Raw genomic sequence first — 14,904 nt, 5'->3', positions numbered from 1 at the left:
AAAAGATAACTAAGATTTACGAAAAATTGATAAAAATTGACTTTAAAGGGCAATAGCTCCTAAAGGGGTCAACTGACAATTTTGGTCATGTTGACTTATTTTTAAATCCTACTTTGCTGAACATTATTGCTGTTAACAGTTTATCTCTATCTATAATAATATTCAAGATAATTACCAAAAACAGCAAAATTTCCCTAAAATTACCAATTCAGGGGCAGCAATCCAACAAAGGGTTGTCCGATTCATCTGAAAATTTCAAAGCAAATAGATCTTCACCCGATAATTTTTTTTATCCCATGTCAGATTTGCTCACGCCACACATATTTTAAACTAGATACCCCAAAGATGATTCTGGCCAAGTTTGGATTAATTTGGCCCAGCTATTTCAGAGGAGAAAATTTTTGAAAAAGATAACGAAGATTTACGAAAAATTGATAAAAATTGACTTTAAAGGGCAATAGCTCCTAAAGGGGTCAACTGACAATTTTGGTCATGTTGACTTATTTTTAAATCCTACTTTGCTGAACATTATTGCTGTTAACAGTTTATCTCTATCTATAATAATATTCAAGATAATTACCAAAAACAGCAAAATTTCCCTAAAATTACCAATTCAGGGGCAGCAATCCAACAAAGGGTTGTCCGATTCATCTGAAAATTTCAAAGCAAATAGATCTTGACCTGATTATCAATTTTAAACGTAGGGCTGAGATATTCCAAAATCAAGTCGATCAATACTACGATCTCCATATCGTACATTGAAGAAATTATATCTGTTGAATGACCCGACCCGAGTTCATAACTGTGACGAATCAGGATTTCCAGGTCATCCAACCCAAACCCAGGTCAACATTTCTGAGCATATCACACTATAATATAGCTATTTCGGCTGATGGACAAACAACCCTCCACTTGTAATTTTCTCTGGAGTCTTGCCTAGAGATGACTACGTTAAACGTTTTAATGGTACCAAACATTTTCTCTTTTTCTGAAACAATAACAACATCACAATAAAGAAAACCACACGATAAAATATCATTTTGGAGGGCTTAATTCAATTAAAAAACGTCAATTAACACATGACTTTTTAAACTGAAAGCGAATTTGTAAAAATTGACTTGTACATGAATTGGTTTAATAATGCATTCCTACCATCCATAGAGAGAAAACATCCTGTTCTTCTGTTTATCGATAATTATGTCACCCATTTGTCAACGTACGCCATTAATGCAGCACGTGATAAGGGTGTACACTTTTTGATGAGCTTTATTATTTTTTTGTTAAATTTACACCATATTAAATAGAATGAGACTCATTTACAGGCTACAGCTAATAGTAATACCACCCATCATTGACCAGGTATATTGACATTTCAATGCCAATTATGTTTTATGTTAATTCTGCTATAGTCAGTTTTATGAAAATAATTTAATAGAATTTTAGTTTGCCTTTTTGTTAGCATTTTCATGCATTTAAATATATTTTCCCAGTTGCAAGGCTTTGAGAATTTTTTAACACTTTGTCAAGTGACTGTCATCAAGAATAATGTAGCTGATAAAGGACACTTGTACCGTAAGTGTAAGCTTGCTAGCTGTTCACTCTGAATAATGTTGAGCGGTGCAATGACAAAAGAGGACGATGAAGCTTGGAGAAATGGGAAGGCTTGGTACACAAAACTTTTTCCATATCTAACGGGTAATTTTAACAACGCATCTCCGGATCCTTCTTTCATCAAATGCTCCAGTGTCTCTTCTTGTTTGTCTTTCGGATGGACACCAAAACACTATTTACAATCACACTTATCTCCTCTATGTCCATTTTTATCATATGGCGGGCTTCAGGAAGATAAGAAAATGGTGGACCTTAAATCCTATGGCAGCTAGCCAGATCTGGTAAAATAACCCGTTTTTGGTTTTTGGTTTTCGTCTTATTGTGTAACTCATCAATATGAAGATATAAAAGTATGTGTATACATATTATTGTACTCCAAATGACGATAATTTTAATTAGCGCTTCTAGATTGTGTGGCGTTGAAAGAATTAATTTGGGATCACACAGAAATATTGTGAGGGGAATAAACTATCACTGTGTTCCTGGTTTGAAGTTGGGTGACGTAAAGCGATACGTGAGGAGTTAATGTTTTAAAAAACTTTGCAATCAGAGCCGCGTTGTGGTCTTTTTGAGTGTCGAGATAAATAACATCCCCGAGGATACTTATGGTAGAGCTGGGGCGGATTTAGATGTATTATACAAACGAATAGTAAAGAAGTTTAACCAAATTGAAATAGCAGTGAAGACAGTGGCTTTTAACGACAACGTGGTAATTGCAACAATACCTCCTAAAAAATTAGAACGAACCATCAGAAAATATCCTCATAAGAGTGAAAAACTAGGACCTTTAATCATCAGCAATTTTGTACGTAGAATAAATGAGGACTTTGTACATGACTTTAATCACAAAAAATACACACACAAATGAAGTTTACTAGGTTGTTGGGTGTTTGCAATCAAGTGGCAGCTTCTAGCATAGTGATAGATTAACCAGCTTCATTAACAAACACTTTTTCTTGGACTTCTCCTGAACCGAATTTTAATCTGCGTACTGTTATGCGTTTACTTTTCTACATTGGCGAGCTATTTAGATGTATAGAGGAATAGTTGATATATCATTGACATGTTAAACCCCGCCGCATTTTTGCGTCTGTCCAAAGTCCGTAGCCTCTGGTCTTTTTTTTAATTTTAGTTTCTGGTGTATTATTTTGAAGTTTAGTATGATGTTCATTATCACTGAACTAGTATATCTATTTATTTAGCTGTATTTGGTACAACCTTTAGAAAATTTTGATCCTCAATGCTCTTCAACTTCGTACTTTATTTGGTCTTTTTAACTTGTTTAGATTCGATCGTCACTGGTGAGTCTTTAAAAGACGAAACGCGCGTCTGGTGTATAAACATGATACACGCAATTAAATCCGAGTATTTATGATAGAGATTATAGACATGTCTACAGGATGGTATTCCCAAGTCCAAACGAATAGACAACCTGCCAGAACTGGTCTTAAGCTGTGTCTTTTCAAGGGAGGGATACATCAGCTGACTTTGTATGTAAACAACAACCGTGACTAATTTAAAGCAGGGTTTCCGCTGGCGGTCAAAAATAATAATTGTGGCGATTAAAATTCGTCATTGGCGAAAGAATTTGGCGACAGAAATATATAACGATTTATTTTCAGCCATCTTGTTTATTTACTTTTTTTCGGGTTTCTCTGACTTTACCGATCAGACAATACTCGGAATTCACCTTGAACTCGTTAAGATTTTGAAAGAAAAGCAATAATCAGCTGATTGCATTTATTGCTATCGACATCAAAGGACTAATTAATAAAAGTGTTGATTGTATGATATGACAAAATGATATGGTTAAATGGCTTCTGTTACATGTCACAAAAGGGATTTATTTACCGCTTTGCGACGCACGTGTTTGCAGCAAAATTTACGCTTCCTCTCCTTCTTTTGAAAAGAAAATTGTTGTTATGACGAAAAAAGTCCCAAAGCTACAATGGTCTCAGATTTAAAACTTTATCATTTAACTTTCATACAGATCATTGATTTGAGTGGGTATTTCAAAGTCGTTTAAGTAACACACGAGTTTTAAGCATATTATAGTTTTTCTTATTTACGATGGTCTAGAAAAGAAAGCTGTCGTTATGAAGAAATCTATTCAAAGGTTGGCATGAGAGAAACCCTTTAATGTAATGACTACACCTTACACGAGGGATTAATTCCAAGTGATAAAATTCTTCGTTTTGTTGTAAATAAAAAACACTTCTTATTTAGGGGGAAAAGGGGGGCTGGAAAAAAAGAAAATTTTGAAAGAAAAATATATTTGGCGAAAAAAATAATAAAGTGGCGAAAAATATATTGTTTTGGCGAAAGAGGTGGCGAAAAAAATAATTGACCCAGGGGAAACCCTGATTTAAACACAATGATTTTATTTATCTGACATTATTAATGCTTGATTTCCTATTAATTGACAACATACAACGCTATATAAATAGTATCCTCTAACTAGATAATTCAAAGTTTGGAGACTATGATGAATTGCATCTATCAAAAATTTAAACCACAAAAATACTGATCTCCGCGGAAATATTCAAAAAGGAAAGTCCCGAATCAAATGGCAAAATCAAAAATCAACGAATGGACAAAACCTGCCAGAACCCTGGCCTGGTACAGACATTTTCTGATAATGAAAATGGTGGATTGGATTAAAGTTTGGTTTACTTCTGACTTGTAGTATTACGCGTCAAGGCAAAAAATATAAAATAGTTTTCCATGATGTCATATGTTTTTAGTATGAAAAGTGCATACAGTTTCATTATATTGACAACTACGTGTGAACAAAACACATGTGAGGTAAAAATGTAAAAAAAAATGGGGTGCAGCAGTCAACATTGTGTTAATTGACTAAATCACTTTATTTAAAAGAGTGTTAATTGACTAAATCACTTTATTTAAAAGAAAGCAAAGAAATATCTCAACAAAGCATACAGACACAGCACAACAGCAAACACGAAAAAAAAGAATACAAAAAATTACTACAGCACAACAGCAAATACGAAAAAACCGAATACAAAAAATTTCTACAGCACAACAGCAAACACGAAAAAAACGAATACAAAAAATTACTACAGCACAACAGCAAACACGAAAAAAATGAAAACAACAAATTACTACAGCACAACAGCAAACACGAAAAAAACGAATACAAAAAATTACTACAGCACAACATAATGATGGGATATATAAGTACCGAGCCACGCCAAATGGACATTTCTAAAAAAAAAAAATACTAAACTGTAGGGTTTGTGCATGTGGTATTTGATCCTGATGGGATTGGAGTTGACCTGGAGAACTCACGAGATGTATTGGCCTCCTCCAAGTCTTGTTCCACTGATATTTCTGGTGTTGCTGCTAAAAAAAAAATTCTTTGTTATTCTTGTGTGATTTGCATATTAGGAAATAATAAATTGATATGATTAGAGAGGACTTTCAGTAGTTGATCTTAACCTTGGTTTTTTTTCAATAGATGACATTGACTGAACTTCTTTTTTAAGTTGACCCTTTTCTTCATAATGACGCCACCCCCTTTACTCCATAATGACACTTTTTGACGCCTGAGTAGTACATCAGTTGAAATGATATGACCTCGAAATGTCTGAATCAACCTTAATAAAATTTGTATCCGATATGAAAAGGATATTCATGAGAATATCTTGACTGGAATTTCATTGATGAAATACTCTTTTTTCCAACGTATTGATACCTTAAACCTGATGAATTTTTGTTAATGAAAAAATCCTATGTGAATCAATTGTGTAAAAAAAAAGGTCCAAGGAGGAAAGGGGTAACCAATGTAAACCAGATGGTGGCAATGACAACACTGAGGTTAAGCAAATTTTTTTCACTACACATTAACAGTAAAATAATATATTATAATACACAAAAAAGTTTGTTTGAATGATAATAATAATTTTTGCAGTTTACTTTTATCAGATTAGCAAATTTCATTGGGTATACACGAGCATAAGCCAACAAAAATATTCATGCACCAGGCCTATTAAATGATATAAATGTACATGTTACAGTGTAGAATAATATGATCCCTATCTCAAATTTTACAGAATTATAAGGATTAAACCGCCTTTTTAAAGGTCAAGTTTATACACCAATAAATTCTTTTAAGAAGGCGTTTAATCATATATCAACAGACATACAGCCAAGATTTAAGGTCTGTGGTATAAATATTAAAATAAATTTAATTTTTCATGTATTTTTTTCTCTCTCATATTTATCTTTTGTGTAATTATTTTAAAACATTGCATATATATGTAAGCAACCCATTATTTTCAGTTATATATATATATGTAAGCAGTCCTTTTTTCTCTTAGAAATAGTAATTTTCCCATTTTTTTCATACATTTTTTTTTTTATTTCTTTGCTTTGCAAGCACCTTACACGTGTAGCCATTGGTTTCATTCATGCAGTCTTTTTAAAAATCATGAAGTGGAGGTATAAATCTAATAATGCCAATAATTGTTTATCCTAGAAATATATTGAATTGACATTTAGGAGATAAGTGTTATAGTTTTGTATTCTAAGCTCCGACAGCATCAATTCATGGTTTGATGGTTTGTGATGCGTTTGCAGGTAAATGTAACCTTGAAATCACCAGTTGATGCAGTTGGAACTTAAAATACAATACTGTAATCTTTATTATAATGAAACTGAGAATAAATAATAGAATAACAGAATCTAGATTTACCATCTGTATCTAAGAAACTGCCAACTCCAGTCATGGATGGTCTCCCTCCTATTCCCTGGAGAATCAACTCCTCTGTGGGTGTGATTTGGGGCTGGGCTGGACTACCTCCAGTTCTAGGATGTCTTAAGTTGTCTATTTTCTGTTTAGCTGAAATATATACAAATCTTTTTTCAGGTGCTTTAAGTAGATGAATGAACAATATTTTGAACATTAAAAACAATAGATATGTTTGATATTGTCCAACTTGGTTATATTTATACTTATAATTCAGGTACATGCATGTATACATGTAGTTGACTCAAATGTAAAGTTATCTCCAATTCCAAAATATACCCACTTTAATGCATATTTTGATGGTATGAATCTAATTGTTTTGAGATGTAATGAATTTTCCTATTCAATTTTTTTGATTAATGGTTTCACATGTTTGATCCCACAGTGAGACCTGTATTAATATATGGTTCAGGCATATGGGGTTTTTTATTCAAAAAAGTTAAATAATGACACATAACTGATTTATTTCTATAGATTGTTCAAGATCTAAAAGGAGTGAATAAGCATGCAACAAATTTAGCCATATTTGGCGAAGTAGGTCGTTATCCTCTGATGACAGATATTTAAACAAACATGATTAAATATTGGAAAAACTGCAAACTCTTTCTGAAATATAATATCTAAAGCTAAATTATAAGTACACTATGAGGTGTGCTGTCCAATAATTGGCAATAAAGGGACAAGAGTAACAGAAAATTGGTCACATTATAGTATATATTTGTATTATTACAAATTGCATTCCTCATTTGCTTTAATATTTTTATCAATCAATTAAATCAAAATCAATCATATTATGTACTTTGTTTAACCTATTTTTAATTTACTTTACATTATGTTTGAAAATAATATTGTAATTATTCTTCTCATTTTGGGTGCCGTGATGGGCAAATAGAATATTTGTTTGTCTAATGTAAGCATTCACTTTAAATAAAAGTCTTGATGACTGGCTTCATTAAGAGAGGTGACACTTTAATAAGATATTGTATTGTATTGCATTGTATTGTATTGTATTGTATTGTATTGTATTGTATTGAATTGTACATGTATTGTATTGTATATTGATGGTATATTCTCACTATACAAATCCTTCAATAACATTTTTTTTATTTACAACATGCACTTAGTCTTGATGGCTGTGTTGTTTATTTTGTAGACATACTTTATTATGTGTTTCATAATTTTTAATTGTTTTCCATTTGCCCTTTTTGTGTATTTTATAGCTTAAAAGATGTGTTATAATATGGGTTGTACTCACTGGTCACAGTGGTAAAGACTATACATTTTCTTACTTTTCTTTGACAAGGGTAATTATTTTAGAATTATCTTACAGTTTCAAATGATTGAATTCATTGTGTATAACTATTTTTCTTTATTTTGCATGTGGTTTCAGAACTATATATATTAAAAACATTAATATTATAAATATAAAATATCTACCTCTCTGTTTGGAGTTGTTCCACTTTTTTTTACATTCCTGCCAACTTCTTTTCTTGGTTATAAATTGGCTACAATGAAATAAATGCAATGTATTATGTGGTATAGACATAAAAGTTACACTTTATATGTACCATGGTAGCTATTCTATTGTTTTTCTAAAACATTTTTTAACATGGCAGTGTTTCCATTACAAAATACAGATACAATGTATAAACTATTGATCTATTCATATTTTGAAGATATAAATTCACAGTAAAAATACAAGTTGTCATGATTTTGATACCACACCGGTTTCTGTATTCATATATATGAAATACGCATGCACTTTTGAAAAAGTAAATAATAAACTGTTATCAAAGAGATATGTCTTGTTTTTTGGTAATTTCAATATAAAGGCTGATCATGATCATCAGTGGCGTTGATGCTTTTCAACTTTGTGATTTATTTGGCTTTTTAACTATTTTGATCTGAGCGTCACTGATGAGCTTATGTAGACGAAACGCGCGTCTGGCGTATACAATTATAATCCTGGTACTTTTGATAACTATTGAAATAAAGTATCAATACTTAAACATGTAAGTTTGACAAATTTTGAAGTTCAATGTGCCATGTAGCAGCAGTGTGTAGCAGGTACATGGCTAAACATTCTCCATGGAAATGAGAAATGCAAATGTTAATTAAATACAACCACATATCAAATATCATTGAATAGTCATAAATAAGAAATTTCCTTTTTAAAGAAACCTTAACACAAACTAATACATGTAACATGTGTAAACTAAGCAAAATTTTAAACTATATCCATGATATCTGAGGAAAAGGATAAAATAATCTCAAAGGTAATAAGATCTGCCAATGGGGGGAATCAAGGCTAGTTTGACAATAAGATGAGTTAATCAGTTGAGCATTTAATTCAAATTAATAGAAATGTTCAATAAAAATGTGAGCATACTTATTGAGCATGCTGCTGTGCAGCTTAATCACTTGATTCCTTATGCTAATATTAAGACAGCAACCATTTGATTTTCTGGGGGGCTATGGTTTTTTGTCGAAAAAAGTTTGTTTCCATTTTTTTGAGAAAAAAATAATTTGTTTTTTAACTTGAGAAAAATATTGTTTGTTTCACCCTCAGCTGCCACTATATTTTGTTCTAAAATTGAAAGAAAATTGTTTTCGACTTGTCTAGAAAAAAAATAGATCGTTTTTCGCCGAAGGCAAAACTTGATAAATGTTTGTCCAGAAAAAAAAAATAGTTGCTGCCTTACATCAATGTTTTTCAGGAATTAAAATACTTTAAAAATCATCCCTTACGCATTCAATTGATCAGCAATTGCTTGCCAGGCCCTTCTGTTAATAGCATTAATATTGCCATCTCCCCCGTCCCCCTTTGCTGCACCAAACAAAGTTTTCTCATCCTCCAGGACGAGAGAGATGAAAAGGGCCTGTTCCTCTGTTCCCCACAGAGTCCTTTGCTTATTTATTTCAGCCTTATCAATAGGCAAATCGTCAACCACTGCTGCCGTCCCCTGGTCGTCTGCAGTTGTCTCCATTGTAAACAAAGTCACCGGAAGTAAGAGGATCGGATTAAGGCCCCTTGTGTTTAAGAAAAACTTTCTCGGGCTGAGAACGTACTCGAAAAAGTTTATGACCGCGATTCTCGAGAACGATCTCAATGGAGAATATATTCGAGCACTGAGTATGAGAACTATTTTGGAGTCGAGTACAGTTTTATGACCGTAAGGCCTGAAGTAATATTCACAAAGACAAAGAATTGAGTACTATAAAACGTCATTTGGATGATGAACAACGACAATACCTAGAATCAGAAACTGTTAAGTCTTGTTCATGATATCCTGACTAGAAATAGACAATAAGGATCGGCTGAGAACAACACTTTACAAAACAAGAAACGATTTCAGATTCCCAATTATAGACCTTGCATTTCTATGTACGCAGATTAAAATTCGGTTCAAGAGAGGTCCAAGAAAAAGTGTTTGTTAATGAAGCTGGTTAATCTATCACTATGCTAGAAGCTGTCAGATGATTGCAATCACCCAACAACCTAGTAAACTATTTCAACCTTTACATTTAAGATTTTCCGAAGATTCAAAGAAGAATTATTTAACTCATAAATTTTCAAAACGAACAATTTTTAGGGGTCTAAATTAAATCCCCTTTCAGGGGGTAAGGGGTTTATAAAACATATTTGTGGTTACCAATTCATTTATTATGTATGTTATTTGACCCATTTGTGGCAAGTGCTTGTTTACGTTCTAAAAATATGCCGTTCTTATGAATGGTCAATTACGGGTAACGATTCTTTCTCTCTGAAGCAACAATATAAATAGCACCTAATGATGCTGATGGTTTTGCAAAGTTTGTAAAATATTTTAAGTTCATTTTTTACATCCTCAGAGGCAGAGAGGAATTTCTAAAGACTGCATACAAAATTTTGAAATTCTTTTTCTGGAATGCATTGATCTACTCACTGACCATAATGTTCCAAGTATGATGTTCCATACCGATAGTCTTATATCCGATGATGCCTGTCTGCTTATATACTGCGATGGAGTTGTGAAGTGATTTAATTTCGTAGAGTTTTCACTGACTGAAATTTGAATGATATCACAATCTAGCTAGTGATGTTGTTTCTAAGCCAAAGTAAACAATTGAGATATCATCAATATTGACGTCAAATGTGTCTTACAAAGGGATTGTAACGGGATCAGATATAACATCGATGTCTATAAAGGCTAGGTGTTCTAAATCAATATATTTCCTTACGTGCCAATTTCCTTAATCTCCAATACAGTTTCTTTTTCTTTTATAATCTGTTTTCAAAACAATTTTCTCCGTTTATTTACTGCCGCATTATTGTAATAATTTTGGTACTTTTTTTTAAATGCAAGTTTTTCTGACTATTTTTCGGTTATTTTACCTGGGGAAAGACTACACTCTGATAAATATCCATCTGATATATTTTTTAGCAACAGTGTTGTCAACTCGACATTCCAAACTTGATGATGTCACACATGTTTTGCCCTTGGTGGTTTGTTTTCTAGCATGTTTTGAAAAGATTTCCCCTCTTGTGTTGAAGCGAAAGCATATATTTTTTCAATATTTTTACCGGATCAGGTGTATTCTCAAATGATTACAGCTATCTTTGGGCGGAGAAACATGCTAGTAAGAGATGAAGTTGGTCTTAACACCATATCTCAATTCAAAAACTTTTTTCTGTATATGGACAATAGCTTTTAAGTCAAAACCCATGGATTCCGGATAATTTTTGTTTGAGTAAAGAGCAAAAGAAAACCACGTATTGAGATGGCTAATTGTAGGTTTAGTCAAATCATTTTAAAGGAATTCTTGAAGTTCCCCCAATTTGTTGATAAATTGTGATTTACTATGATTTATATCACCTTTTTTATTAGATGTTGGCGTGCACGCCTTATGCGAGCCATGGTTGTCGTGTCGTCATCCATAGTGATATTCAAATTCTGAGAATTTTTCGTTTCAATGTCCTCTATAAATTTAACACCAACGTCTGGTTCGTTTCTTTCAGCAGAACCACACCAATTGCGGGTGCATTTGTTATCATGTGCCTTTTTTGGTGTTTTTTATACAGATAGGACCGTTGGTTTTAACCTTTAAATGGTTTTACAAAATGTAAATTTTGGGGCCCTTTATAGCTTGATGTTTGGTGTTAGCCTAGGCTCTGTGTTGAAGACCGTACCTTGACCTATACTGGCTGACTTTTATAAATTGTGACTTGGATGGAGAGTTGTTTTAATGCAACTCGTACCACATCTTCTTATATCTATTGGGCGGTTACTAGATTTACAGTGGAAGAAAAACGCTCTTCAATCTTGAAAATGGGCCGTCAGATAAGTTGGTTACAAAATTAATAAAAAGGCACACAAGAATCTAAGTCTACGAAAGTCTCATCCTCTAGAAAAATGTAGGGCTGAGATATCTTAAAAGCAAATCAATACTACGATCTTCTTGGAAGTACATTGAAGAAATTATATCTGTTGAATGACCCGACCCGATTTTATAACTGTGACGAATCGGGATTTCCAGGTCATCCAACCCAAACCCAGGTTAACATTTCTGGGCATATCACACTATAATATAGCTATTTCTGCTGATGGAAAAACAACCCTCCACTTGTAATTTTCTCTAAAGTCTTGCCTAGAGATTGCTACGTTAAACGTTTTAATGGTACCAAACATTTTCTCTTTTTCTGAAACAATAACAACATCACAATATAGAAAACCACACGATAAAATATAAATTGGAGGGCTTAACTCAATTAAAAAACGTCAATTAACACATGACTTTTTAAACTGAAAACGAATTTGTAAAAATTGACTTGTACATGAATCGGTTTAATAATGCTTTCCTACCATCCATAGGGAGAAAACATCCTGTTCTTCTGTTTCTCGATAATTATGTCACCCATTTGTCAACGTACGCCATTAATGCAGCACGTGATAACGGTGTAGAGGTGTTGGGTTTTTTCCATCACATTCGTCCCATTTGCATGCGTTAAAACAGAAATAAGCTTCAGTTGAGTTTTGGTATTAAAGTTTATTTTGGAATCAAAACTTTGCCTCGGAAGTTATTTCTAAAAATACTTATGCAGTCAATGAATCGTGTGACTGGTGGGATAATTTTATCTCTCTATAGAAGGATTATCCCTCTATACAGGTATGATCACCATGTAAAGGGTTTGTTCCCAAATGCAACCTGTTTATGTACCACTTTGATATGATGAACCTTAATGTAAATGTCCCAAAGTCAGGTTTTTGTTTGATCTATTTCAATACCTTCAAACGTCCTTTATGGTCTATGAATGGTGACACTTTTTGATTGATGAGCTTTATTAATTTTTTGTTAAATTTACACCATATTAAATAGAATGAGACTAATTTACAGCTAATAGTACTACCACCCATCATTGACCAGGTATATTGTCATTTCAATGCCAATGATGTTTTATGTTAATTCAGCTATAGTCAGTTTTATGAAAATAATTTAATGGAACTTTAGTTTGCCTTTTTGTTAGCATTTTCATGCATTTAAATATATTTTCCCAGTTGCAAGGCTTTGAGAATTTTTTACCACTTTGTCAAGTGACTGTCAACAAGAATAATGTAGCTGATATAGGACACTGTTACCGTGAGTGTAAGCTTGCTAGCTGTTAATTCTGAATAATGTTGAGCGGTGCAATGACAAAAGAGGATGATGAAGCTTGGAGAAATGGGAAGGCTTGGTACACAAAACTTTTTCCATATCTAACGGGTAAATTTAACAAATCTACGGATCCTCCTTTCATCAAATGCTTCAGTGCCTCCTCTTGTTTGTCTTTCGGATGGACACCAAAACACTATTCACAATCACACTTATCTCCTCTATGTCCATTTTTATCATATGGCGGGCTTCAGGAAGATAACACTGAAGAAAATGGTGGACCTTAAATCCTATGGAAGCTAGCCAGATCCGGTAAAAAAAAACGTTTTTGGTTTTTGGTTTTAGTCTGCTTGTGTAACTCATCAATATAAAGATATAAAAGTATGTGTATACATATTATTGTACTCCAAATGAAGATAATTTTTATTAGCGATTCTAGATTGTGTGGCGTTGAAAGAATTAATTTGGGATCACACAGAAATATTGTGAGGAGAATAAACTATTACTGTATTCCTGGTTTGAAGTTTGATGACGTTAAGCGATACGTGAGGAGTGAAAGTTTTCAAAAACCATGCAATCAGAGCCGCGTTGTGGTCTTTCTGAGTGTCGGGATAAATATCCCAAGAATATTTATGGTAGAACTGGAGCGGATTTAGATGTATTAAACAAACGATTCGTAAAGAAGTTAAACCAAATTGAAATAGCAGTGAAGACAGTTGCTTTTAACGCCAAAGTGGTAATTGCAACAATACTCCCTAAAGAATTTGAACGAACCATCAGAAAATATTCTCATAAGAGTGAAAAACTAGGAACTTTAACTCAAAATCATCAGCAATCTTATGAGAATTTTGTATGTAGAATATATGAGGACTTTATAAATGACTTTAATCACACAAAAATGAAGTCCTATCGTTAAGCATTAATGTAATGCTCATTTTGTATATTTAGGAAAAGTTGTTTAAATTTTGAGAAGAAATTATAAAATTATAGTTTTTCAAGCCGGTAACTAATGATTCTGAGGAAATTTATTGTGTAGATAATCGTTCCAAAATTTGGCACGAATTTCGAAAGCCTGTGGCAGTTATTGATGGACTAACGGAAAGTAGTCCCGGAACGGAAACGATCACTGTATGGAGTTAGTCATGTGGCCACATTTAAGACAACATATCGATGAAGATGGGATTGGCTTCCGCGAATCTGGCAAACATTTTAGTAAAACCACCAAAACCTAAGCAAATTGGAAATAAAAAGCAAAATAAAGGAAAACACTTAATACATCTCGAGTCTATCCGTCTATATCTGCTACTTATGTTACTTTCCATAATACAGACTAGACTTCTGTGCCTAGCAAAGATGACGCACAACCAGGTAGCATAGGAACAAACATAACACAAAAGACCGTCACAAAGCAAGGAACAAAACGTAAATCTAAAGAATGTACTTCAAGCACGAGGAAGAAAAAAGCGAAAAAGTGTATGAAAAAATCCAAAGCAATTATTGATGAATGTCTTGTGTATCGCTTGTTATACTAACAATTAGCAGTTTTATTGAGTCGGGTGTGATAGATGTGACAACTGGGTTCACTTTCAATGCTTACATGTACCAACAAGGGTTTAAACTGATGTTGATTTAAGTTTGATCACTGATGAGCCGTGGTACTGCAATGTGTGTGTGCAGTCTGAGGAACTACAAATGACATTTATCAAAATATCTATATTTCTGTGAATAAATTACAATTCGAGTAAAACTTTGATACCAATTATCAGTAAAATGTTTATTCATCACAGTCAAATTCTGATTTCATTTCCATTTTAAGTTTGTTTTTTTTTTACATTATCGAGAATTGGTCAGGTCGTATTCGATTTTGGCATATTTTTAGCATGTGAAACAGACAT

The 14,904-nt window shown here is 33.0% G+C and overlaps 1 protein-coding gene across 1 annotated transcript; it reads right to left on the bottom strand.

Moving 5' to 3' along the window:
• Positions 1–4,852: 4,852 nt before the first annotated feature.
• LOC134697583 (uncharacterized) lies at positions 4,853–9,366 on the bottom strand. Its single transcript, XM_063559868.1, has 4 exons — positions 9,128–9,366; positions 7,817–7,884; positions 6,326–6,472; positions 4,853–4,974 (listed from the first exon to the last, which is right to left on the bottom strand). Exons 1-4 carry the CDS (start codon positions 9,364–9,366, stop codon positions 4,853–4,855), a joined length of 576 nt encoding a protein of 191 aa, XP_063415938.1.
• Positions 9,367–14,904: the final 5,538 nt, after the last annotated feature.

This window comes from Mytilus trossulus, chromosome 14, assembly GCF_036588685.1.
Source record: "Mytilus trossulus isolate FHL-02 chromosome 14, PNRI_Mtr1.1.1.hap1, whole genome shotgun sequence".
NCBI lineage: Eukaryota > Metazoa > Mollusca > Bivalvia > Mytilida > Mytilidae > Mytilus > Mytilus trossulus.
Note: the sequence above shows the minus strand (reverse complement) of the source record. Positions and strands in the feature narration are given on the sequence as shown.